We start from the raw sequence: 24,886 nt of genomic DNA, 5'->3' as shown, positions 1-24,886 counted from the left end.
TTTATAATTATTTTGATTTAATTTTTTATAGTTTAGAATAAATTGTTATTCCTATTGTATATAAAAACTTCACGTAATCATCTCTCATTAAAAAATATGACACTTTTCTGGACTTACCAAATTCGACTTTTCTCTTGACAGCTGTTCCGTCGTCGTCTGCTTTCCGAGATTTACCAAATTCGACTTTTCTCTTGACGTGATATTATAAACCGCTTTTTGTCCGCTTTGGGCACTTGGAAATGAGAAAATATCTATCACTTGCGCAAATTTGGCCGCCCCACAGGGCTGCAACCACACACGCACTGCAAGACACGAGGCTATAAGTATAATACCCCTTTCGCCTCGTCCCTCCCATGCAATGCTTTGTGCTTTAATACCATGTCGACAGAAACTGCTTCCTCCAATCTCACCGTCAACCCCTTGGCATATGTCCAGGTCACCCTCAATCCCGACGGCACCCTCAACCGTGACCGCTTCGTCTTTCCGGACACCTCCGCCTCACCCGACCCCATTCCGTCCGCTGGTCCAGTCCTCTCCAAGGACGTCCCGATCAACCCTTCCCACAACACTTGGGCCAGGATCTTCCTGCCCCGCCACCATGCACGGTCCTGCTCGGAGGAGAAACTCCCCCTCATAGTTTACTACCATGGCGGGGGATTCATCCTCTGCAGCCCGGCATCAAATATATTCCACGAGCTGTGCATCACCCTTGCACGCGAGCTCTCCGCTGTTGTTGTGTCGGTGAAGTACCGCCTCGCCCCGGAGCACCAGCTCCCCATGGCGTACGATGATGCGGTGGAGGCGCTGCACTGGATTAAAACCGCCCGAGACGAGTGGCTTGTGGAGCATGCGGATCTCTCCACGTGCTATCTCATGGGCTCCAGTGCGGGCGGCAACTTGGCCTTCCATGCAGGGCTTCGCACATCCGCGTCGCCCGAAGGCCTCGAGCCGTTGAAGATCCGAGGGCTGATACTTCACCATCCCTTCTTCGGCGGGACCCAGCGGACGCCGTCGGAGCTGAGGCTGGCAAACAACCATATACTGCCGCTGGCGGCCATCGATCTTATGTGGGAGCTGTCGCTGCCGCTTGGGGTTGACCGCGACCACGAGTACTGTAATTCAGCGGTAAACGGTAGCTCCAAGCTGTCGGAAGGGGTGGATAAGATGAGGTCGCTCGGGTGGAGGCTCCTGGTCACCGGCTGCGATGGAGACCCGCTGATCGATCGACAGGTGGAGCTAGTGAAACTGTTGAAAGAGAAGGGATTGAGAGTGGTGAGCGATTTCATGGAGGGTGGATATCATATAATCGAGGCCATTGAACCGGACAAGAGCAAGCCTCTGGTCCTAACCTTGAAGAGTTTCATGTCGACGACTGTGGCTGGTCAGGACGCGGTCGGTCCTCCGAATGGAATCTCCATGCAAATTGCGGCCTGACCTTTCTCTTTGTTCATCGCACCATGTGAAACTGAAACGGTCATGACGGTTCCGGCCCGACCACTCGATCACGCATGCAGTTGTTTCTCCTCTAAATTGGTTTCTAGTTGGTTTGAGATAGTATCCATCCAATGCATTATGTGGTTTCTCGTCGGTTTGCCATTTTTACTTCCCTTGAGAATTGACGTACTCTATCTTTATGTAATCGTCAGGGTGTTGTGTGGGTGGAAAGCTTCATTGCTGTTCTGAAGTTGATTTTTAGTCTATTTAGTTTCGGCTGATGATATCCATCCAGGGATATTATGATAACGTGACATCTTTCTTATTCGGTGCTTGTTCACTAAACGTGATCATATGTCACTTCATTAATTGACATGTTCGATACCTGGCATTATGATGGGTTTTTCGTGCCATCCAATTGAAAGTGGATGACTATTACTTTTTGTTGTACTCAAACACGACCAAAAGTCATATGATTAAAACACATAAACTAAGATAACGACAGTAGCCGAATCCATTTCTTCCGACATTGTTTCAGATCATAGTGCTAGTAGTATTATGCAGCTTCTTCCAGCTTAGGATTCTGTTAAGAACACCATATAAAGAATTTTTGGACCGAGCGTCCTCTATTCCCTGTGTTTATCGAGAAGCACTGCCTCTTTTCCTCTCCACCCTTTGCTAGATTTCTTTGAAGAAAAATCAGCGACGGTAGTTTGGCAACTTGTCGACTTGCCAAACTTGCTGAATAATTGTCAACTGCTCTAACGATGAGGACGTGTAGATATCTAATCATAGTCTGCTATCACATGGAATTTAGCAAGAAAATTGACAATTATTCTAAAAATTTGAATTGTTAGATGACGAGTGAGTGCAAAATTAGTATGTTTATTTGCAATAAAACTCAAGGCCTCAACTTATGATTTAATATGAGATTTAGTGAAACTACCATTAACTATTCTAAAACCGTTAATTATTCTAAAAACATAAACTGTTAGATGAAAATATATTTTTATTAGGTGTGTTGCGGGAGTGATGTGAGGAATGAGTGAGTGTAAAATTAGTGTGTATTGGCAATAAATATTTTATTTAATGATGAAGGTATTTTTAAATTGTTATTTTGAGGAATATTGAGTGCATGCAAGCTCAACAAGTGGTATCAAATCAAGCTTCCGCACCAAGCAGTGTTGTGAAAAATTCTTGAAGCCAATCTGCTTTTCATGGGCAAAAATCTCACTTACCTTACTGCAATTAGGAGACCAGAATACTGGTTTCTTTCTTAAATTTTTGAAGGAAAAAAATTCTTTAGAAGCACTACTCGAGTTCTTTATGATTCAACTGGATAAAGGAGAATTTCTGTGCGGGTGGCTCACTCAAGAGCTTCAATTTATTTTAGGGTTTAAGTAGACCGATGCTCCTAAGGCTTTGTCGCTGGAGGCTACTGGGCATGGGCTGCGACGGAGGCCCGCTAGTCGATCGACAGGTGGAGTTAGCGAAAATAATGCAAGAGAATGGGGTGTGTCGTGAGGGACTTTACCTACCAACTTTCTTGTTGACGATGGGACTGGTCGGGGCGGGGTTGGTTCACCGGATGGGATCTCCACGCAAAATGTGGCCTGAGATTTTTCTTTGTTTATCATGCCGTGTGAAATTGAAAGGGTCATGAAGGTTTTGGACCCCTTAACTGGCATGGTTTTTTTTTTCTTTTTCTTTTTTTTAATATCTAAATCGAAGCCCTATCACCTTTAGGACTTGATTTTATATTCAATGAATAATGTGTTTTCTTGGTTGTTCACTACTTTTATTTCCCTTTTTAGAATTAATTCTTCATCTTTAGAAGCTTTGAAATTGATTCGTACTCTCTTGATTCTGATCAATGGCTTCTATGATAATAGGAATACTATAATTTGATACATTATTTCTTGTTCGGTGCTTATTCATTAAACATGATCCTTTTGCCCACAATATCCATTTAACTATCACTTTTTAATTTGATTTTCTGGACTTCTATTAGGGATTTTTCTTGTCATCCAATTGAAAGTTGATGATTATTACTTCTTCTTTTTTTCTCACAAACGGAAATCTAATCATTAAAATACCCAATTCAAGACATAAAAAGCATTCTTGTAATATCAATTCTAGAAGAACTTCTAGTCAAGTTCGAGACGTGCGAAGCATGCTCGGAAGATTAGGAAAATAAATCAAGGAAGAGAGTTGAATGTTGTGATCCATTTTCCAAATTCTCTAAATCTTTCCCTCAACTAAGTCAGAAAATGCGGAGGAAAAAATTCTGGATCAGCGTTGCTTGAGAAGCTCCCAGCTGGCTATCTCCTATATTGACCCGGCAATACCAGATCTCTCCTCAACCCATATACTTTGATAAAGACAAAAGTACTGCCGTGGTTAGCAAGGGTCCTGTGTTGACCAGGCAATACTAAAAGCAGGATCTATGGATTCAAGGAATGAATATTATATTTTCTTTCGCGGTCAATAACTCCAATTGGACCAATTTCCACCTCTTTTTATTTTTTATTTTTTATCGCTTGTTTCCCGTCTTCTTTTTCAGAATTTATTTTGAAGATCTCTTTTGGCCGAGTGCCGGAGGCCGATCAGACGATGGAGCAGGTGTTTAAGGAAGCTTGTTATCATTTTGATGTGCTTTGAAGAAATAATAACCTTTTAAACCATTTTAAAGTGTGTCTAGCATTTCTACAAATATAAAGCAACGGGTCAAATAGAAAAATTATGTATTTCTCTATCCATAAATTTTGGGAAGAGCAACAAAACGCTTAGTGCTTAGCGAAGTTCCTACTGCCAGGGCCTGGCTAGCATCACGGAGCCATAGTTTTCTTTCTTTCTTCTTCTTCTTCTTCTTTTTTTTTTTTTTCGTAATCATTTCATTTTCATCCATAGACAATTATCAACCATCACCAAGACAAGGTTACCAACAACAACGTCACGGCCCTCATTGGCCATTGAGCAAGGGACCAATGCAGGCTGTGACACCCTTGCCTAGTCAACGAGCATAACTACAATAGGTCACAGGCAAAAAAGAAAAGAAAATTGAAGGAAAAAGAAAAGAAAATGAAAGAGAAAAATTATAATTTTTTTAAAAATAATTATAAAGGCTGTCATGTAGGACCACCGGCATTGGTTAGACCATTACGTTAGTGATTTCTAGCAAAAAATGACTAAAATGATTACATTGGAAAATCATTAAAATGTTTAGTATTAAATTGGCTAAATTAAAAAGCTTAGGGTTGAATTAACTATCATATAATAAATTAAAAATTTTCTGGACAATGCTCATTTAGAAAGTACGATATTTGACTTTGGAATTGAATCATTTTCTCTTGCACAACACATCCATGTCATCCACTTTCAATCCCTTGGCAAGCAACATGAGCAGCTCAAGGCACCCCCAATTCGATGGCAGTAGAGATGTGCAAAAGAACTAAGAATGTCAAAATCACCCAGAATGGGACCATAGCAAATCGGATCGGAATCGGCGATTACCATGGGGGCGGTCTAGTTTCCAATTCTAATTTAGTGAAATTGGCGAGTACCTTTGATTTCTGGTTTTCGGCTTGGAACCGCCCACCAAAACCGAACCAATATATATATTTCATCATTATATTTACTTAATTATTTTATAGTATGTCGACCAAATATATATGTACATATTTGTATATTTGTAGTTATTAAATATTATCGACTAATTTTATTTTTTGGGTGTGTAATAAAACTAAATCCCTTACTTATTTTTTTTCATTTTTTAATAATTCATTTACTTGTTTTCTCAATCAAAACAAAATAAATGAATGAAGAGGAAGGAGAAGACAAATTAAAGATATCTATAAATGCTGTGGTGCTTTGACATCATGATACGAAATTCTTCGGGTGCCCTTGAAAATTTCGGGTCTTTTCTTATTTTTTCACTAGATTCTTGGTTTCTGTGGAGTTCTTGATTTTGCTGGGTTGTTGCTAGACCTTTCAAAGTTTTGATTTTTTTGGTCAAATCAGTCTCCTATTTTCCTCTATTAAAATTGTGGCTGGCGTCAGTACCTTCAGAAATCTATTATTACGGCTCCGTGATGCTAGCCGGGGCCCGGTGCTCATTTCTCTATTATATTTGTCTCTACTAAGCCAAATTCAAACCGCCCAAAAAAGAAAAAAAGAACCAAATTCAGACCGTTTTTTAATCTGCCCTGTCCTGACTTCAATCACGTCACCTTCTCCACGTTATCCGACCGTTTTTTAATCTGCTTTCCTTTGCCTCGGCACTTGAAAAACGAGAAAACGTCATTCGATACGACGAATTTATAGCTGCCCACAAGGCCAGCATCACGGACCGCTACGAGCCGAGAGGATCTAAGAATCCCCTTTCCCCTTCTCCCCTCCCAAGCAATTCTCCGTGCTTTAACACCATGTCGACCGAAAATGCATCCTCCAATCTCACCGTCAGCACTTTGGATTCTCTCCGGGCCGCCCTCAATCCCGATGGCACCCTCGACCGCGACCGCTTCAACATACCGGTCACCTCCGCTTCACTTAATCCCACCTCTCCCGCCAGTCCAGTCCTCTCAAAGGACGTCCCAATCAACCCTTCCCACAACACCTGGGCCAGGATCTTCCTACCCACCAGTGCTCTGTCGTGCTCGGAGGAGAAACTCCCCGTCGTAGTTTATTACCACGGCGGGGGATTCATCCTCTACAGCGCCGCTTCGACGATGTTCCACGAGTTCTGTGTCAGTCTGGCGCGCGAGCTCTCCGCTGTGGTCGTGTCGGTGGAGTATCGCCTCGCCCCCGAGCACCGGCTCCCCATGGCGTACGACGACGCGGTGGAGGCGCTGCACTGGGTTAAAACCGCCCGAGACGAGTGGCTCGCGGGCCACGCGGATCTCTCCACTTGTTACCTCATGGGCACCAGCGCTGGCGGCAACTTGGCCTTCTTTGCAGGGCTACGCGCATCCGCATCGCACGACGAACTCGATTCCCTAAAGATCCGTGGGCTGATACTGCACCACCCCTTCTTCGGCGGCATCCAGCGGACGCCATCGGAGCTGAAGCTGCTGAATGACCAGATGCTGGCGCTGGCGAAAGGCGATTTCATGTGGGAGCTGTCGCTGCCGCTTGGGGCTACTCGCGACCACGTGTACTGTAATCCAATAGTGGACGGTGGCTCCAAGATCTCGGAAGGGGTGGATAAGATGAGGTCGCTGGGGTGGAGGCTACTGGTCGCCGGCTGCGACGGAGACCCTCTATTCGATCGACAGGTGGAGTTCGCGCAAATGATGCAGGAGAAGGGAGTGAGTGTGGTGAGGGTTTTCACGGAGGGTGGACATCATGGGATCGAGGTTAGGGAGCCGGACAAGAGCAAGCCTCTACTCCAAACCTTAAAGACTTTCATGTCGACGACTGTAACTAGTTAGGGCAGGATCGGTCCACCGGATGGGATCTCCGCGCAAAAATATAGCCTGAAATTTCACATAATTTCTCTTTATTTATCACGTCATGTGAAATTTATAGGGTCTCGATGGTTTCGGACTCCTCCATCGTCCATGGTGTTTTTAAAATTAATATATATATGTAAATTGAAGCTCTATTGTCTTTAGGGCTCCGGTGTATATCTAATAAATAACATGGATTATTGCTCTCAATTCCGGTCAATGGCAACTATGATAACGGGGACACTATGATTCATTGATAAGTTAAAAAATATCGTGGCCTTTTGTTTCTTGTTTGGTGCTTGTTCATCAAACATGTTCCTTATGCTCATAATACCCAAATAATATATCACTTTATTAATTGATATTTGGATTCCCAGCATTTACCATGGATTTTTCTTGCCTTCCAATTGAAATTCAATGATTACTACTTGGCTTTTTACTCCAACACAGCTGGAAGTCTAATCGTTGAAACACCCGAATTCGAGACTATCAAGCATGCTCGAAATATCTCGAAAAAGGAGCAAAGACTTTTAAAAAGGCATGCGGTACACTTCAAGAATAACTTCCATTCAAGTTCGAGAGGTGCGTAGCATGCTGAGAATATTAACCGGTTAATACTTGATCCCTCCTCAATCCATATAATTTGTTAAAGACAAAAGCGTCGCCGTGCTTAGCAAGGGACCTATATTGACAAGGCAATATTAAAATTAGGGTCCATGGATTCAAGCAACGTATATTTTATTATTTTTCGTGGTCAATAGCTTGGACCAAATTCCTCCCTTTTTTTTTTGCCACAATTTGTTTCCGGTCCTTTTCCAGAATTTATTTTGAAGATCTCTTTTGGCCAAGTGCAGGAGGCCGATCGGACGATAGGGGAAGCCTACTATCATGTTGATGCGCTTGCTATCGTTATTTAAAGATTTCTCAACTTTTAAACCATTTTTAAATGTGTCTGGCATTTCTACAAATACAAAGCAACGGATCAAATGGAAAAATCATGAATTTCTCCGTCCATACAATTTGGGAAGAGCAACAAAACTTTTCGAGCCTAGCAAAGGTCTCCGTCACTTTATCATTTCTCTATTACATTCATACACTATGGATTCAACTATAGCTTATTCTTCTCTTCTTGCCAAATTTAACTTCGCTTCTAACTGCTTGTTCCTCTGGACGCTTTCTCTAGGGATGTACTTCAATCAGGTCACATTTGACACACTATCAGACCCTTTTCATCGACCCTTTTTTTTGGTAAGGAAATTGAAACCCATCAATCCGAAGATTCCAGAGGCAATAATCAGCACCAAAATGCAAAAGCCAAGATGGGTCTACTAGTCCTCTACAAGTCGATCGTTACTCTTAAGCTCTTTTTTTTTTTTTTTTTTTTTTTGGGTAAGAACTCTTAAGCTCTTTTCAACTCTTGAAAAATGAGAAAACATCATTCAAATCGAAACAAATTTAGCTACCCATGGGGCTGCTACCATAGTTGCTACAAGCCACGAGGATGTATGAATCCCCTTCAGCTAGGAGAATTATTTAAAAAAAAAAAGAAGAATAAAAAGTTCTAAACCTATTGCAATCGTGTCAATTCAAACCATCCAGTCAATTATAGTTGGCGGGCACTAACGTGGATGCCGGTTGTTCATTTGGTTAACGCTAATGTGGATAATTTTAATAATATTTTATTTTATTTGAATTTTTATTAATTTTTTCTTTTCCTTTTTTTTTTCTCTTTCTTTTCTTCCTTCTTTGCTTCTTTTCTTCACAATGGCCAGTAAGCCTCCAGGTCATGGCCCTTGCCCGGCCTCCTCCAAATCTGGGCAACGAAAATGAATCTAAGCCCCGAGTTCCATGACGCAACAGAGCTCGAGCCTTCTAGATTTGGGGGCCCAAGCTCTAGGTTCCCTTACTGAGACCTGCCTCTCCATGCAAGGCCTCACGAAGATCCATGCTTACCAAGCCGATTGTCATTCTTTTTATTTATGTCTCTGTCATTCACACGTGGCAATTTGTGATTGAATTTTAACAAAACGTGCATGCCACGTCGGTTCACAACGTGGTACTATGTAACCACCGAGTACTTTCTCCTTTTATGGGTTCAGAATAGGAAGGACCAAGAAATGCCAAGTTGAGAAAAGAGAACTTCTTTTTGCCCATCCCACTTACAATATAGTTAATTTCTTTTTTTTACATTTACCAAATAGTTTATTAAAAAAAAACTCATTAATTCAATTAGTTAGCTAAAAAAGAATTATCTTTTTTTACCATTGATTTAATTCTTTTTTTTTTTTTATCACTAGATAGTTAATTCAAAAACTTGTTTTTATAGCAAATTGATACCTCGTCAATCTGAAGATTCCAGAGGCAATAATCAGCACCAAAATGCAAAAGCCAAGATGGGTCTACTAATCCTCTACAAGTCGATTATTACTCTTAGAGGTTTGAGACCAGCGTTCTCAGTTGAAGAGCACAATTGTGGAAGAAGATAAATAGTAGAAAAAAAGAAGAAGAAATTTTAAATAAAAACTACAAAACAAAAATCAAGCAAAATGCCCCCATTTTAAGTTGGTGTATTGTCAAATGCTGCTCCATCACATAGGACGGCTGACTATGATTAGTCTTTCACGTCAAAATTTTCATGTCTAAATTTCATCAGAAAGATTACGTCAGAATTTCATCAGGAGATAGAATTCTTCCAAATATCAAGAAAGATGAATGTTGAAAAATTGCATATTTAAATAGATGCCATCGAAAAAATCTCTTGAAGATAGTTACCTACTCAAAACTTAACCAAGAGGAGAGTCTTACCTGAGCTGATGTGCCCCCTGTGTAAAGCGAGCCTAGAAACGGCAGAACACTTGTTTTTGGCTTATGGACAAATGGAATCTAGTCAAATCAACAAGTACGGGTAGAGATACAAGGTACAGTACCAAAAAGCATGGATCAATGGTTTTTAGATTATGAAAGCAACCTCCTTCAAGCCCCCGCGCCCGAAGTAGTGGCTAAAGTGCTTTGATTCATCTGGAAAGCGAGGATCGATGCTGTATTTCGAGCAAAATCGCCAAATCCGAAGGGAGTTGTAGCCGAAGCGCTTGTGATGCATGAAAACTTTAAATGTCGAACATATTGCAGAAGCAAGACACCAACATAGATTAAGACTTACACAACCATGGATAACTGTGTTGAATTAGAGTCTCTCATTTATCGCTGAGGTCAAGGGTTCAAAACTTGTAGTTGTTAAAGCGTTGTAAGTGAAGGGTCATGATGTTGGAGTCATGTACTAGTCTCCCCTGAGATATAAGAGTCAGGCTCGACGGTGTCACCGAGTGCCAGCACGTCAAGGTGGAGTCCTCGGTTATTAAAAAAAAAAAAAAAAAAAACATAGATCAAGACTTACCTTTGAAGTGGAGACTGCCGGATCTGGGTTTTATGAAAATTAATGCTGAACTGTTGGAACAAACAACAAATTTGTTGCTAGAGTACGCAGGGACCCACGTGGATTCAGGGTGCGTTTGGGAAGACTTTTGGAGAAAGTCTTTAGGAAAATACAAAGACCTTTGAGTTAAATGTGTTTTCCAAAATGCAAACTGTGTTTGGTAAATTGTAATTTAAAAGCCCTTTGTGAAGTACCTTTGAGCAAAATGGTGTTTGGGGGACAAAGGGCTTTTGTGAAAAAAAAAAATTATTAAAAGAAAAATAAAAAAATGAAAAAATGAAAACCAGCAAGGGCAGCGGCATCCGGCGGCCGGCGGCGACTCCCGGCGACCTCCGGCGACCCGGATCTGGGCCGGCGAGGTCGCGCGACGCCGTCGCGACCTTCGGCGACCACGGATCCGGACCGGCGAGGTCGCGCGACGCCGTCGGGACCTCCGGCGACCCGGTTTGGGTCGCGGGAGGCGGTGTCCGGTCGCGACCTCTGCGCGTCGCCGGAGGTCGCGCGACCAGATCTGGTCGCACGAGGTCGCGCGACCTCCGGCGACCAGATTTGGTTGCGCAGAGGTCGCGCGACCAGATTTGTTCGCCGGAGGTCGCGCGACCTCTTGGCGACCCGGTCCGCGACCGGATCTGGTCGCCGCGAGGTCGCTCGACCTCCGGCGACCAGATCTGGTTGCACAGAGGTCGCGCAGCGAGGTCGCGCGACCTCCGGCGACCCAGATTTGGGTCGCCGCGAGGACCTGCGACCTCCGGCTGACCTGCGACCTCCGGCGGCTGGCGGCAACTCCCGGCGTCCTGGAGAAGATGAACAGTGCTCATACGAGGGCACGCACCGGAAAAACAAAAAATTCGTGAGGACAAATTTGGAAAAAAAAAAAATGAACAGTGATCCTCAGCATGCCGAGAATGCTGAAAGCCTGAGGCTGCCTTGGGCTTTTAGCCTTCCCAAGTATTTGCTTTCCCATAAGGGACTTCGAAAGCTGGTTCCCAAACACCCATTTTTTGGCCTAAAGGCCTTTAGACCCCTAAAGATCCTTGGCAAAGTGGTTGCCAAACGCAGCCTCAGTCTGTAGACGTTAGATAGGTTATTTGATATGAATTAAGCGCGAGAAAAGTACAACGGCGAAGGTATGCACAAGATTAATAGTTATAAGATTCAAAAAAATATAGGCATCGAAAAAGTGGCATTATTTTATTTCTATCCCACCCATCTTTCCTTCTTTTCGATGCATCCTTGACCTTAACTTTTTTGGAGAATCACTTTTCCACTACGGACTGCCCAATGTGAACTAGGTACAAATCAGTCTTATGATATGCAACATCCTTTTGTTTTCACACTCACGCGTGACAAAATAATATTAGATGAGTGATTTTGTTTAGGTCTAAAATAGGGAAAAAAATTCATGTATCTATTGTACGATGGCCAATGCAGTCTTAAACTTTTTCATTTGACCAAATTAGCCATAAATTTTTAACGGTTTTCCAATGTAGTTCTTTTGATCAATTTTAGTCGGAAATCACCAATGTGGACAATTTTTTGTAATTTTTTAAAAACAAATTCTGATTTTTTTTTTTTCTTTTCCTTCACTAGTTGCCAAACCTTGGTAATGGCTCATGACCTTAGTTGGCCACAAGCTAGGACCACAACGTCCTTGTCTGTGGCCAACGACCAATGAAGGAAGAAAAAATTGATCGAATGGATTACATTGGTAAATCATGAAAATGTGTAGGATTAAATTGACCGAATTGAAAGTTTAAGAATGAACCACGTTACAAAAAGTTTAGGACTTTTTGAATAATTATTATCTAAAAATAGTATTATTAGGTATAAATTTGGTCTTATAATGTGCAACATCCGTTGTTTTCACAGACACGTGACAAAATAATATTAGTTGAATGAATCTTAGGTCTAAAGATAGAAAAAAAACTACCCCGAAAATCATAACTTACTATAAAATTCCCCAAAAATCATAAACATACTATATGATGGCCATTTCAATCCTAAATTCTTTTATTTGGTATTTGTCGTAAATTTTTTACAAATTTTTCAGTTTAGTATTTTCAGCCAATTTAAACATAATATTGTTGACATGGTAGTCCAATTAACACTGACCATCCTATGAGGCACGGGTGACACTAATATGGACAATTTTTGTAATTTTTTAAAAATGTTTTGAATTTTTTTCCTTTTCTTTTGTCTGTTTTTTCTGTCTTCCTTCACTAATTGGCGAACCTTGATGATGGCCAGCGATCTTCGCCCACCACAAGTGAGGGTGGCCATTGCCAAAAGCCGGCAAGGGCGTTGCGGCTCTTGCTTGTACCCAGCGATCAACCAAGGAAGAAGAAAAGCAAAGGAAAAATAGAAGAAAACTTGGAAAATTAAAAAAAAAGAAATTGTAAAATTTGTCCAAATTAGTGCTCATCGTACCACCTAAAACAATTGGTGCTCATTAGCACTTTTATGTCAAGATTGGCCTGATGGACTACAATGGAAAATTGTCAAAAAATTTACAATTAAATTAACCAAATTAGAAATTTGGAACTGAATTGACCGCCATATAATGGGTTCAGATTTTTTGGACAATGTATTAGTTGGGTATAAACTGGTCGTATAATATGCAACGTCCTCTTGTCTCCACATTCCCACGTGAAAAAACAATATTAGTTGAGTGATTTCTTAGGTCTAAAAGTAGTATTAGTTAGGTACATACCGTTCTTATAATATGCAACATCGTCTTCTTTTCACATTCACATTTGACAAAAGAATATTGGTTGAGTGATTTCTTAGGTCTAAAAATAGAAGCTACAAGGGATTTTCATGCGCATATGAGATCAACATCATAACTCCAATAATCATGCGTAAGCCCATCATCTCACGGATATTTGCTAGATTGTAACGTCAATTAATTGCGTCTTATTGCAATTATTTACTAGGATTTCGTCCTGCACAAAATTTCGTGAATTTACAAGCCAAATTGTCAAAAATGTTGAAAGATTTTATTTGATTTATAAATTTTCTCAAATCATGTAAATTTTAAATATATTGAGTGGAGATGAAACGAGGATAGGAAGATGAAAAGAGATTAAGAGGAGGAAATTAATAGAATAGGTGGCAACTGTACGGAGTCTTTAGAATCTTTTACTTGCAATTCTGTCAACGGTTAATATATACCTATCTAAAGTAAGATTGGAGTATTTGAGAAAAAAAAGAGGGATAAGTACACTAGAAGTACCAAAAATTGTGTACGGTGCTCACTTTGGTGCTAAAAGTTTATTTTGGATCATTTAAGTGTCAAAAAGTTTGAAGAACAATTATTTTAGTGCTAACGCTGATCTGATTAACCAGAAATCCAACGTGACACTTTTTTATTAATTTTTTAAGCTAATGTGACTTGCCTGAGAGTATAGTTAGCATCCAAACAACAAAACGATACTGTTTGACGTCTTTCCCCCAAGTCAGAATCCTAAATCTCCAAATTGAGAGAGAGAGAAGGCATGGCAGGGGCTTTCTCGTCATCTTCTTCCCCGAAGAACAACACCAACACCAGCACTAGAGCAGTGGCACGGGCACTGGCACCAACACAACTCCGCCTCTGGTTTGTTCGACATTGTCAATAAACCCAAGCTCTTGTCCTCCTCCTCCTTCTCATTCCCCCTTCAGAAGGACCCACTTCAGCCACTCCCTGAGCAGAGCCCAATCCACCATCTCCATTTATTCCTCCTTGTTTCCCTCACCCTCCTCGTCTTTGCTCTCTCCACCTTCGACCGCCCTTCTTCCTCCTCCTCCTCTGCCCTTGCCTCCTATTCTTCCCGTCGCTTTTTGCCTGAGCAACAACCTCAGCCTCTCCTCGCTCACCTAGTTGAGCAACTACGACGGTGGCTGAGTAACAGTGGCCGAGCAAGCTAGGTGGGCGTTGGGCAAGAATCGGACAAAGAACCTTAATTTCAATCCCCATATGAGTTGCGCAGCGTCGTTTTTGAGAGGCCATCCACGTATGACAACAAAACGACATAGTTTTCTTAAGGATGATGGAAAATGACGTCGTTTAAAAGCCACGTAACTAATTTGGCCGGAATCTCTCGCTGGTAGTACTAAAGTGATCGTTTTTTCTCCGATTTAGCACTTAAGTGATCCAACGGAAACTTTTAGCACTAAAGTGAGCACCGTACATAACTTTTGACACTTCTAGTGTACTTTTCCAAAAAAATGAGGGAAGGGAAGCAATTACTTGAGAAGCAGGAACCTCTCTACCTTTTGTACAAAAGCATAGATCGACAAAGAAGCCTAATTTCAATAGACAAAACCGAGTCCATGGAATATAATAATAAATTATTTTCTCGAGAAAAATAAAATCTCTTATCTTAATTATCAATTATTTTCTCGGGAAAAATAAAATCTCTTATCTTAATTATCGATTTTTTTTTTGGTCGGTTCTTAATTATCGATTATTTCTAACGTAATCAGTATGCAATCAAAACTCTTAGATAAGCATGGTACCAAAAAAAAAACCATTTGCACAATATATTCAACTAAAATGATATTTATTTTTCTTAAACAATGACTTTAATCTTAAAATTGTTTTATTTGGGTAATTCATTAGTCATTAATTACTAGCGGTTTGTTAATTTAAGGGAGTTAGCATTGCACTGTGAGTGTTTATCACATGCCGACTTTCTTTTCCCTTTCCAAAACAAAGACAGAAGGAGGAGAATCTTGAAGGGTTTCGACTTTCTTTTAATAAAAATGTTTAATTCCTTAAAAAAGCACGAACTTCACACACACACATGTATAATTTGTGTGTTTTTCCCAAAATGATTTCACTTCGTAGTATCAAAATCTTAGCATTTTTCCTGTGAATTTCATGCATAAAGGTTAGAGGAAGTTCTCAAGCAGAAATAGGAATAAGTTATTAGAAACACCGCTCCTGTTCGAGCAAGATGGAACAACAAGAAATTGATATATAAATAAGCAATTAGTGTATTGGAAATTTTAAAACTTGTCATGAAAGAACAATTGAGTTCTAAAACTCAAAAAAAGTATAATTAAGTCATTGAAACTTATCAAATTGATGCAATCAATCATTCCGTAACTTCATCCAATATGACTAACGGAAAATGCTAACGTGACTATTTTAAAATATTTTTCTCTTTTACATGGCAATTAACAAGTCCTATTTGAGCTCTCGACCTTATCAACCACCGCCCTTGATAGAAATTCCAGCATCTTCGTCATCAGACGGAGGTCGATTCAAGCCTTAAATTGAGCACAAGCAAGCCAATATTTGATGGGTCTCGAGGAACTGAGGATTTCATCATATGAGAAGGTGGCTAGCAGCAATAACCCCAATTTGACTACTCATGACCAAGACTAAGGAAAGTCTACGTGACAACACACGTGAAGCTCATGAAGTCGTTGCTTGGTGTCGTGACTTACCTCTCGGGGAAGAGAATAAGTTTAGGGGCATTACCTAAAAAACAGGCCTATTGGCCATAATCAAGCACATGCTCTCCCAAGCCCATACCTCACATGACATTAGAGAATTCATAGGAATTTTGTAACACAAAGTCATCACTACCTATTAGGGTCGGCTAGAAACCAAATGATGCATTGAAATACACAACTAGAGAATTTAGGTTCGGGAACTTGATTACACTAATTAACCAATTAATACCCATTTCAGTATCTAATTTTGTTCATTTTAAAAAAAAATTATCAGGTAATTTGGATTGAGTTTATACCTATCCACCAACATATGAGGTGATCATACGGGTACACAAGCATTAAAATAACAATTAGCAACCAAGGAAAGCAATTAAATAAGTTGCATGAGAGAGCAAAAATTTAACATCAAAGAAAAGATAAATATTAATCCTCACTAAACTAAAGAGAAGCCAAAATCAACATACCAGAATTGTACAATCAAGAGTATTTGTCTTTAAGGACAACTAAAACCTCTCGAGCAAGATTCTAAATTGAAAGACTTTCATTTTTTTAAAGAGAAAATAAACTAAGAGATTAATTTAAACCTTTTTGAAGATTTTTATAATTAATTTTTTATAGATTTTTTTGGATTTTTTGGAAAAATTGAATTTTTGAATTTTCCAAAGCCTTTTGAATTTTTTTTTTTTTTTTGGTGTCTTTCTAATTACTACTGAAATTTTTAGACTTTCCGAAATTTGGAATTTTCTGAGAATTTGTAAATTTTCCTTAATTTTCTAATTTTTAATTAATTAAAAAAATCGAACTTTCAATATTTTCTGAAATTTTTGAATTTTTATTATTTTCGAAAATTTTGATTTTTTTAATTTTTTAATATAATTTTAAATTCAATATTATTTTATTCATAAAAAGGGTTCGGACCGATCCGACCCGCTGATCCGATCCGAGCCTAGGTCCGACCCAGTCAGTTTCAGGAAAGAAAGAAATTTTGTTCTTTAATAATGTTTCTGTTTTTCTTTCCTTTTCCTCTCTTTGTCCTTTTCCCCTGCACTCCTCCTCCTTCCCGCATTCTTCACCGAACATCCCCATCTACAATCCTTTCTTCCTTTTTTGGGGTTTTCCTATTCGTTATTTTATTTTATTTTATTCTTTCCCTTTTGCAAGTTGTCTCCTTCCTTGGGTGATCTTCCTCAACAAGCTCCTGCCCTCACTGAAGCTCCTACGTTTCTGGAGAAACCTCGTCCAAATCTCAAGCCGTCGCCAAGCTACTACCCTTCACCGGTCGTACACCCCGACCACCATTCGTCGGCCGACCTCCCCGTCGATTTCCCCTTGTCATCGGACGACCATTGTCGGCCACGAAGCATGAAACACAAAACAACGTAAACGATGACAAGGGCGGTGGCAGCGAAACGACCGAACGACCAACGCTTGGGGAATGCTAATCACAAAAACAACATCTCAACAGAACAAATCAACCCGTGGACATTCGGTTCTGGCCAAAAAGGGCAAAAACAAAACCAGATGTCGGTGAAGCATTTCATCGAGCGGGCGGTGTGCGACATCGAGCGAAAGGTTTCCGACTCGACCGGGACTCGAAACGGGGCCGAGATTCTCAGCAAACATCCAACAACACCCAGCGACTTAGCTAAAGAACTACGGGGACCAGAGTTCGTGTGAGCCGAATGGCCACGAACCCCAGCCCGACGTACCCAAAAGGGGCAGCAAACAAAAGGAAAAACGGAAGCTTACTAGTTCGGGCTTGAGGACTTCTACTAGGAGGGGTCGTTGTACGGAGCTTGCGTGTGGCCAAGTGGTCGGCCGAGGCTCCCTCTCGCTCTTCGTCCAGTCTCAGCTTTCACTGTCTCGGCTCCTCGCCTCTCTCGCAGCTCCCTCTCTCTCCCCGAATGAACCCCCTCTCGCTTTTAAGCTCGGTCAGCAAGCGCGCATGGCTCCTGCCACCGCCAGCTGCCTTGCCAGCCTGACTACGACCTTCGGTTAATGCTGCGCGATCCGCTGCCTCCTCTGCTCCCTTGCCAATCCTCGTCTCCTTCGGCTCCTACTTTGCTTTTCCTTCTTTCTGTAGAGAGCGTGAGGGAGAGAGAGAGAGAGAGAGGAAGAAGAGAAGAAGATTGGGCTGGTGAAGCAAAGTCAAAATGAAGGAGGCTGGGCCAGGCCCAAGCCAATGGAAATGGATAAAGAGAAAAAGAAAGAAGGCCAGGCCGACCTAGCCTTGGCCCGGCCTCGCTCTTTTTTGGTCTTCTTTTCTTTTTTTTCTTCTTCTTCTTTTTTTTTTAGTAACTAATTCCTAATTTTGCATGCAATTGAGTCATAAATAAAATGATAAAATTTAGGTGTCAACACTTGGGAGCCTCATGATGGCGTTGAAGATGGGGTGATATAGAGCAAAGGAGGAGCTATGAGGAAGATGAAGAAAGAGATAAAGAAGAAAGGAAAAAATATAAAGAAAATATGCTCTTGGACAAAAAATGCCCCCACTGGAAATAAGATTGAAAGTTTGGATCCTTATTTAAAGTTAAGTTAGCTACTTCGGATCCTTATTTGAGATAATATCCACTTTAATTCCTTTTTTTTTTCAAGAAAACAATGCTTCACTTTGGACTCTTATTTGAAAATTTCCTTATTCTTTTAACCATTCTTATGTGTCAAAAGGAATTTAATAGCTATTCTCAAGGCCTAAAATTGTGAAAAGAAAATTGGAGATAAATTAATTGGTTTATCACCAAATTCGGAGGAATGGATTATTACCAAGTCTAACAAACTTTATTTAGGGAAACTTCACAATTACCAAAAGATTTGATTGTATGAGTAATAGAACTCCGGTGTTGATGCCCGTTAATTCCAACAGTTATTTGATCCTCTTTAATATCCTCCAAGGCTAATTTGAAGATTGAATTCTATATGAGAGAATCAATATGAAGAGAATGAATGATATAGTCGTATTCTCTCTAATTACTACATCGTGTTTACATGCGGTCTTTATTACTAACCGTAATATGTGATTTAAGGAGTGTACAAGTTTTTTAATAGTGTTTGATTATTGATAGTGTCATCAATTATTTTGGATAGAAACAACACGTGCTACATTGTGACTACTCAAGGCTTACGAGCGGAACCAGTCTTGTTAGTGGTCATTAGTTTAGAAAAGTGGACGTAGGTTTATTTTAAGCCAAAATACTACAAGGACCTGCATGCATCTTCTTCTATCTTTTTATTGCTATCTATCTGATAGAGATATTGCACTTGATATAATTAATTTGTTCTTGTGAATATTAACTACTATGCATATATTAAACTTGATTATTATAATTCCATATAAATATATTAGTTTTTGTATAATTAACTTATTACTCTCTTTACGTGGAAAGTACATGCTTGCAAGATTTTGCATGCATGTACTTTCCATGTGGATGTGGTGGTACCATGTGATTGGGACAAACGGAGTCGTTAAAAAGAATTAAAGCTGGGAATTTCAAAAGCGAATAAAAGCTTTTTGTAATGGAAGCTAAGTATGTTTATATATATATAATGTAATACAGGCTCATTTATCATTAAAAGTGAAGGATGATGGCATCTATAAAACCTAAACATGCATGACAAGTTAATTCCCTAACAAATATTAAACGAAATTAAGAAGACTAGCAAGTCGAGGCATGAGTCAATAATAAATAGTAAAGAACTTAGATCCGAGCCAACTCTCTCTAATACTATCAAGATCTTTGCCATATTAATGTATTTGCAGATACTTGTATTTATATTAATTTAAATCATATTTCTAGTTTTTTTTTAGATAAAATTATTAAGTAGTGTGTTTTGTAATAATTTATTATATATCCATGTTTCATTTTGTAATCCATCCGCTAAATGCAAAGAAGTAATTCTTCATGAATTCCTTACTTTTATGATGGTATCACATAACATGCCTTTAACTAGATTGGAAAGTTGCTGTGAAAATCTAATAACCTCTCCAACTGTAATACAATACTATATATTTGAATCTCTTATACCTGATTCTCCATTTGCTTAGGTCATTTGATATGAATTAAGCCCGAGAAAAGTACAATGGAGAACTTCATATCAAATGACCTAACCAACGTCTATTGACTGAATCCACATGGGTCCCAAACCAATCGGTGGATCCAAGGTATTGCAAAAAATGGATTAACAATTTTGGAGCTCACAAATCTCGATAAAATTGAGGGAGTTGGCCTAGTCTTGACTTGCTAGTCTTCTTAATTTAATTTAATATTTGTAAGGGAATTAACCTGTACGTTTAGGTTTTATTGATGCTGTCATCCTTCACTTTTAATGATAAATGAGCCTGTATGACCGCACTATTTTACATTTAAAGCATTCTTGGCTTCCATTATAAAGAAAGCTTTAATTTGCTTTTGAAAATTCCCAAGCTTCTTTTTAATGACTCCGTTTGTCCCAATCACGTGCTGCCACAGCATGCACATGGAAAGTACGTGCATTTCCAGCTAAAGGCGTGAATAGATTAATTATCAAAAATTAATATGTTTATTCAAAATTATAAAAATCGAGTTTAATATATGTAGAGGCGGTTAATATGTACAAGAACAAATTGATTATATCAAGTGCAATGCATCTATCAAATAAATAAATAAAAATGAAGCAACCGATAGAAGAAAGTGCACACAGATTTTTATAATGGTTTAGCATAAATCAAGTATACATTCACTTTTCTAAACTAACCACCGCCGATAAGGCCAAAATCCACTAATAGTTATTGAATAGTTGCACCATAGCACGTGTTGCTTCTACTTGATTTTTTTTTTTTTTTGATGAAGTAGTTAATATAATGGGGAAAGGTCAAACTGTACAATCAAACGGCTCCAAAAACTTACACTCAGAATGAACATACTCATTTTGAGTGTAAAGGAGCCGAGGAAAAAGCCAAAAGGCAACAACCAAAAGGAGAGCCAAAAGCCAAACGGCAAACGCCAGGCAAAACGACCTAGCAACCAACGAGAAACCTAGCCAAGCGGTCTAGAATTAGGGGAAGAGAAAATAATAGGATCCAATTCCCATGAGCGCTGCATCCGCCTGTTTCTAGTGGAGTCCTCAACATTCTTGTAGGTAATAGCCTTATCCTTCATGACCCTAATGAGATAATTCTTCATGGCCGGAATAGAAAGCGGCTCTCCCCTAAATATAATGTTGTTCTTGTTCTTCCAAATAATGTGGTAGAGTGCACCAAAGGAATAACAAGCTAGGCATTTAAAAAACTCCCTTCCCAAAAGGACGGTACTGGCCCAGGTGAGGGTCTCCTCCCAAGTTCTATTGTTCCAGGGAAGATTGCACCTGGAAGCCTAAAAAAAAGCAATACTTGAAGTAATGCGACAACCAAAAAAGAGATGCTCGATAGATCAGGCACCTCATTGCAAAAGGGGCAGGTTGCATCATCAATTATGCCATGAGACATAAGTAAAGCCTGAGTAGGCAACCTTCGCTTGGTAATGATCCACATGTTCAATTGGTATCGGGGCAGGGAGGCACTGCTCTAGATGAGTCGATGCCAATTGACTCTCTCCTTCTTCTGCCTTATGGTCTCCCAAGCTGAAGCCACCGAAAACATGCCCGATGACTCCTCCCTCCAACAAAACCAATCCTGCATGTCAGTCAAGGTGGGAAGAGGCAAACCCCAAGACTCAATCTCTAATCTGATAGCCCGTCCATCCTCAAAGAAGAAGTCAGCAACCAAAGCCTGCCTAGGGAGGCCTAAGCTATATATGAGGGAATCTGTGTAGAATAAATTCAACAGACCCCTTGGATGCCAATTATCGAACTAGAGCGATGCTGTTAAGCCATCACCTATCCTCCAGTGGAAACAGAGTTGGCATTCAATCCTAAGTTGTAGTAGTTTCTTCCAAGCCCAAGAGCAATAGGACGGCTGCTTCACAACCCAGAAGTTCCTGTTTGTTAAGAAGGTCGAATGGACCCACTTACACCAAAGTGATTCATTGTCTGAAAACAAGTTTCATATATGCTTGAGCATAATCGCCTTATTGCACTCTCGCAATCTCTGGATACCAAGCCCCCCTTCCACTTTAGGTAGGCAAACATCCTCCCAGGAAACTTTGGCACCTCCTCTGCCCAAAGTAAGTCTTTTCCAAAGGAACTGTCTAAGGATACGCTTAACCTAATTGAGAACTGCAGCAGGGATAATAAAGACACTTGCCCAAAAGGCCTGAATGGCATGAAGAATTGCCCTAATCAGCTGAAGACGGCCGGCTAAGGAAAGGAATCGATGAGTCCAAAACTGCACCCGGGAGGTGATGCGCCTAATAAGTTCAGCATAATCCGTTTTTCCAAGCCTTTTCATGATGATTGGAACACCAAGGTAGCGCATTGGGAGGGTACCCTCACCAAACCCAAGTTATAAAAGGATTTGATTCCTTAAGGGCGGCGAGCCTCCCGAAAGGAACACCTCACTTTTCCTTTGATTTGGTATAAGGCCACTCCAATAGGAAAACAGCTGGATACTCTCGTTTAGAAGCTTCACAAATGGTAGGTGACCCTCGCAAAAAAGAAAGACATCATCTACAAAGAACAAGTGCGAGAGGCAGGTAGGTCTGCATCTCCAAAAGAATCTGAAGTCTGGATGATGCGAGTTCCTCGCAATAATCCCCGAGAGCAGCTCCATGACTAGCGTGAATAAGTAGGGAGAGATAGGATCTCCCTGATGCAAGCCGCGCCCATTAGGGAAAAATCCATGTAGCTCTCCATTCAACGCAATGGAGAATCGAGGAGTCCGCACACAAGTCATGATAAGGTGAACCAGCCAATCAGGGAATCTAAAGGCATGGAGCACGTTCTTAAGGAACTTCCAGTCCACGGTGTCATACGCCTTTCTGAAGTCAACTTTAATAGCACACTTCGGAGAGTAGGGTTCGACATGGAAGCCAGAATAGAGTTCCTGCGCCAAAAGAATGTTGTACCTGATTTGCCGCCCTTTGACAAAGGCACTTTGAGTCGGGCTAACAAGATGCCTAAGCACGGTAGCAACTCTATTAGCCAACACTTTGGTGATAATCTTGTACACCATGTTGCAATAAGCAGTAGGCCTGAAGTCATCAACCATAGTCACATTATGGACCTTAGGAACCAACACCAAGATGGTGTTGTTTACTTCTTTAAGGAGTCTCCTTGAGCTGAAGAAATCTCTAACGACATCCGTAACCAGCTGACCCACCGTGTCCAGCTTATACTTGAAGTTGATAGATGACACTATCAATAATCAATCTATCAATAATCAAGCATTGCTAACACACTTATACACTCCTCAAATCACAGTCAGCAACGAAAACTCTTGAAAGAGTATAATAGAAATTGGAAATAAATGTGATCTCAATAGTTAGAAAGAATATGACTATATCATTAATTTCCTTCGGTTAATTATATTATATAGTGTTCAATCTTCAAACTCCATTGGAGGACCTTAAAGAATACCTATTAGGTGTTTGAATTGTTGGACTCGATCACCGGAGCTTTGATCCTCCAAATTTGGTAATAAACCGGTTGATTTATCTCCAATCTTCTTTCCACAATTTAAGGCCCTAAAAATACCTATTAAAACCCTTTTAACACATAATGTTAGTAAAAAAAAAAAATACAGTGGTCTTCTTATCCAAATGATAAACACATTAAAAGCATGTTCATAATTGATCTAGTCAGCTACCTATATCAACAATCCGGTGACTATCCAAGTTGCTCATTGGAATTTGACTTACAAAAGGCTATCCAGTAGTCTTCTCGAGGATATTAGTGATCAAGACTTTACCATTTTGTTTACCTTGTCATGGTAGCTCCAAGTCCTCGCAAACTTTCCAATATTCCTGACTTGTTCACCTTGTATCAAGGTCCATCCAACTTCCAACTGTCTTTTTACTATATACTTCGCATGCCTTCGACATTGGCAAATTATTCCTTGTATCAACTTCACTTAAGCTTCTATCACTAAGCATACTGGTGATCATTACTCTAACTAGCCATTTACCTTTCAACAGTCCTTCCAAACTTTATCGAACTTTTTATTTTAAGCTTGTTCATCGTCTATTTTGGGTCCCTCCAACTTGTTCGCACCTCAGCACTCAATACATTGTTCACCATACATAGAGAACTCCTAACCTTTGGAGTATCCTATTAGGACACCATTGGCATGCTAATTTATGCTTCTCTCACCTAGCTCTAATCCAATACACACGTTAATAATTTTTTATTGTTTTGTAATCTTCAAAACACACATAAGGGATTCTCCTAACAAAAGTAACCTAACCTATTATTCCACTGCTGTCTCTTACCTAATATATCTTTAAATAAAGCCAATGTTGATAAAATGTGTCATTTTGTATCATTGCTATGAGTTATACGATCGCTTCGGATGCAAAATCAACAAATAGGACATACTACATAAGTTTTTATGTCATTTTTCACGATGGATTGGGAAGTGTGTTCATATTGATCCGATCCCCCTCTATTTAAACATTCAAATTCTACTCACCTAATGATTTATACTATGTAAACATATAATTATTATATAAGATAGCTATTTTAAATTCAATGGCAATAGAAATGAGATTTTCGAGAAAAGCCTATATTAAATAGGGTAAGACAAAAACAAAACAATTAAGTTGAGTGTTTACAAATGTAATTATTTGCACTTGCTAATAGTAATTGAATAGATCTCATATATTACCGACATCTAAACATGTCCTTAACCACGTATTAATTATTTTGAGAGAGACGTTGGCTTTGAGGCATTAATCACATCAAGCAAGTTATTGACTTCATAATTATATTTTGTTATGACAATTTTCCCAATCAAGTTATGATTGGTATAAGTTCGGCTAGATTTTGGGATGTAAGAGGCCTAAGACCACCTAAAATAGTATCAGAAGCTAGGTTGCCAATAAGTCTAGACTGATAGGGCTAGTAAGAACACCTAAAGAGGGGGTGAATAAGTGTTAAAAGAAATTTTGCAAAACTTAATAGATTAACTCATCTTTTGAGGATAATAGATTGAAGATGTAAAAGACTATAAACAGTTATATAAAGCTACGGATTAAAGTAAAGAGTTCAAGGAAAGGAA

At 39.9% G+C, this 24,886-nt stretch overlaps 2 protein-coding genes across 2 annotated transcripts; both read left to right on the top strand.

Annotated features, from left to right (window-relative positions):
* The first annotated feature begins 340 nt into the window (after nucleotides 1–340).
* LOC104415608 (carboxylesterase 1) lies at nucleotides 341–1,759 on the top strand. Its single transcript, XM_010026947.3, has one exon. It carries the CDS (start codon nucleotides 379–381, stop codon nucleotides 1,432–1,434), a length of 1,056 nt encoding a protein of 351 aa, XP_010025249.2. The 5' UTR covers nucleotides 341–378; the 3' UTR covers nucleotides 1,435–1,759.
* Nucleotides 1,760–5,712: 3,953 nt separating this feature from the next.
* On the top strand, nucleotides 5,713–7,091 carry LOC104449344 (carboxylesterase 1). The gene has a single exon (XM_010063475.3). It carries the CDS (start codon nucleotides 5,859–5,861, stop codon nucleotides 6,861–6,863), a length of 1,005 nt encoding a protein of 334 aa, XP_010061777.1. The 5' UTR covers nucleotides 5,713–5,858; the 3' UTR covers nucleotides 6,864–7,091.
* The last annotated feature ends 17,795 nt before the right edge of the window (nucleotides 7,092–24,886 follow it).

Source organism: Eucalyptus grandis, chromosome 1, assembly GCF_016545825.1.
Source record: "Eucalyptus grandis isolate ANBG69807.140 chromosome 1, ASM1654582v1, whole genome shotgun sequence".
NCBI lineage: Eukaryota > Viridiplantae > Streptophyta > Magnoliopsida > Myrtales > Myrtaceae > Eucalyptus > Eucalyptus grandis.
The sequence above is the reverse complement of the archived record's forward strand: the minus strand, read 5'-3'. Positions and strand labels throughout refer to the sequence as shown.

Coding starts and splice junctions, on each gene's coding strand:
- LOC104415608 (XM_010026947.3), top strand. CDS start 379: ATGTCGACAGAAACTGCTTCCTCCAATCTCACCGTCAACCCCTTGGCA.
- LOC104449344 (XM_010063475.3), top strand. CDS start 5,859: ATGTCGACCGAAAATGCATCCTCCAATCTCACCGTCAGCACTTTGGAT.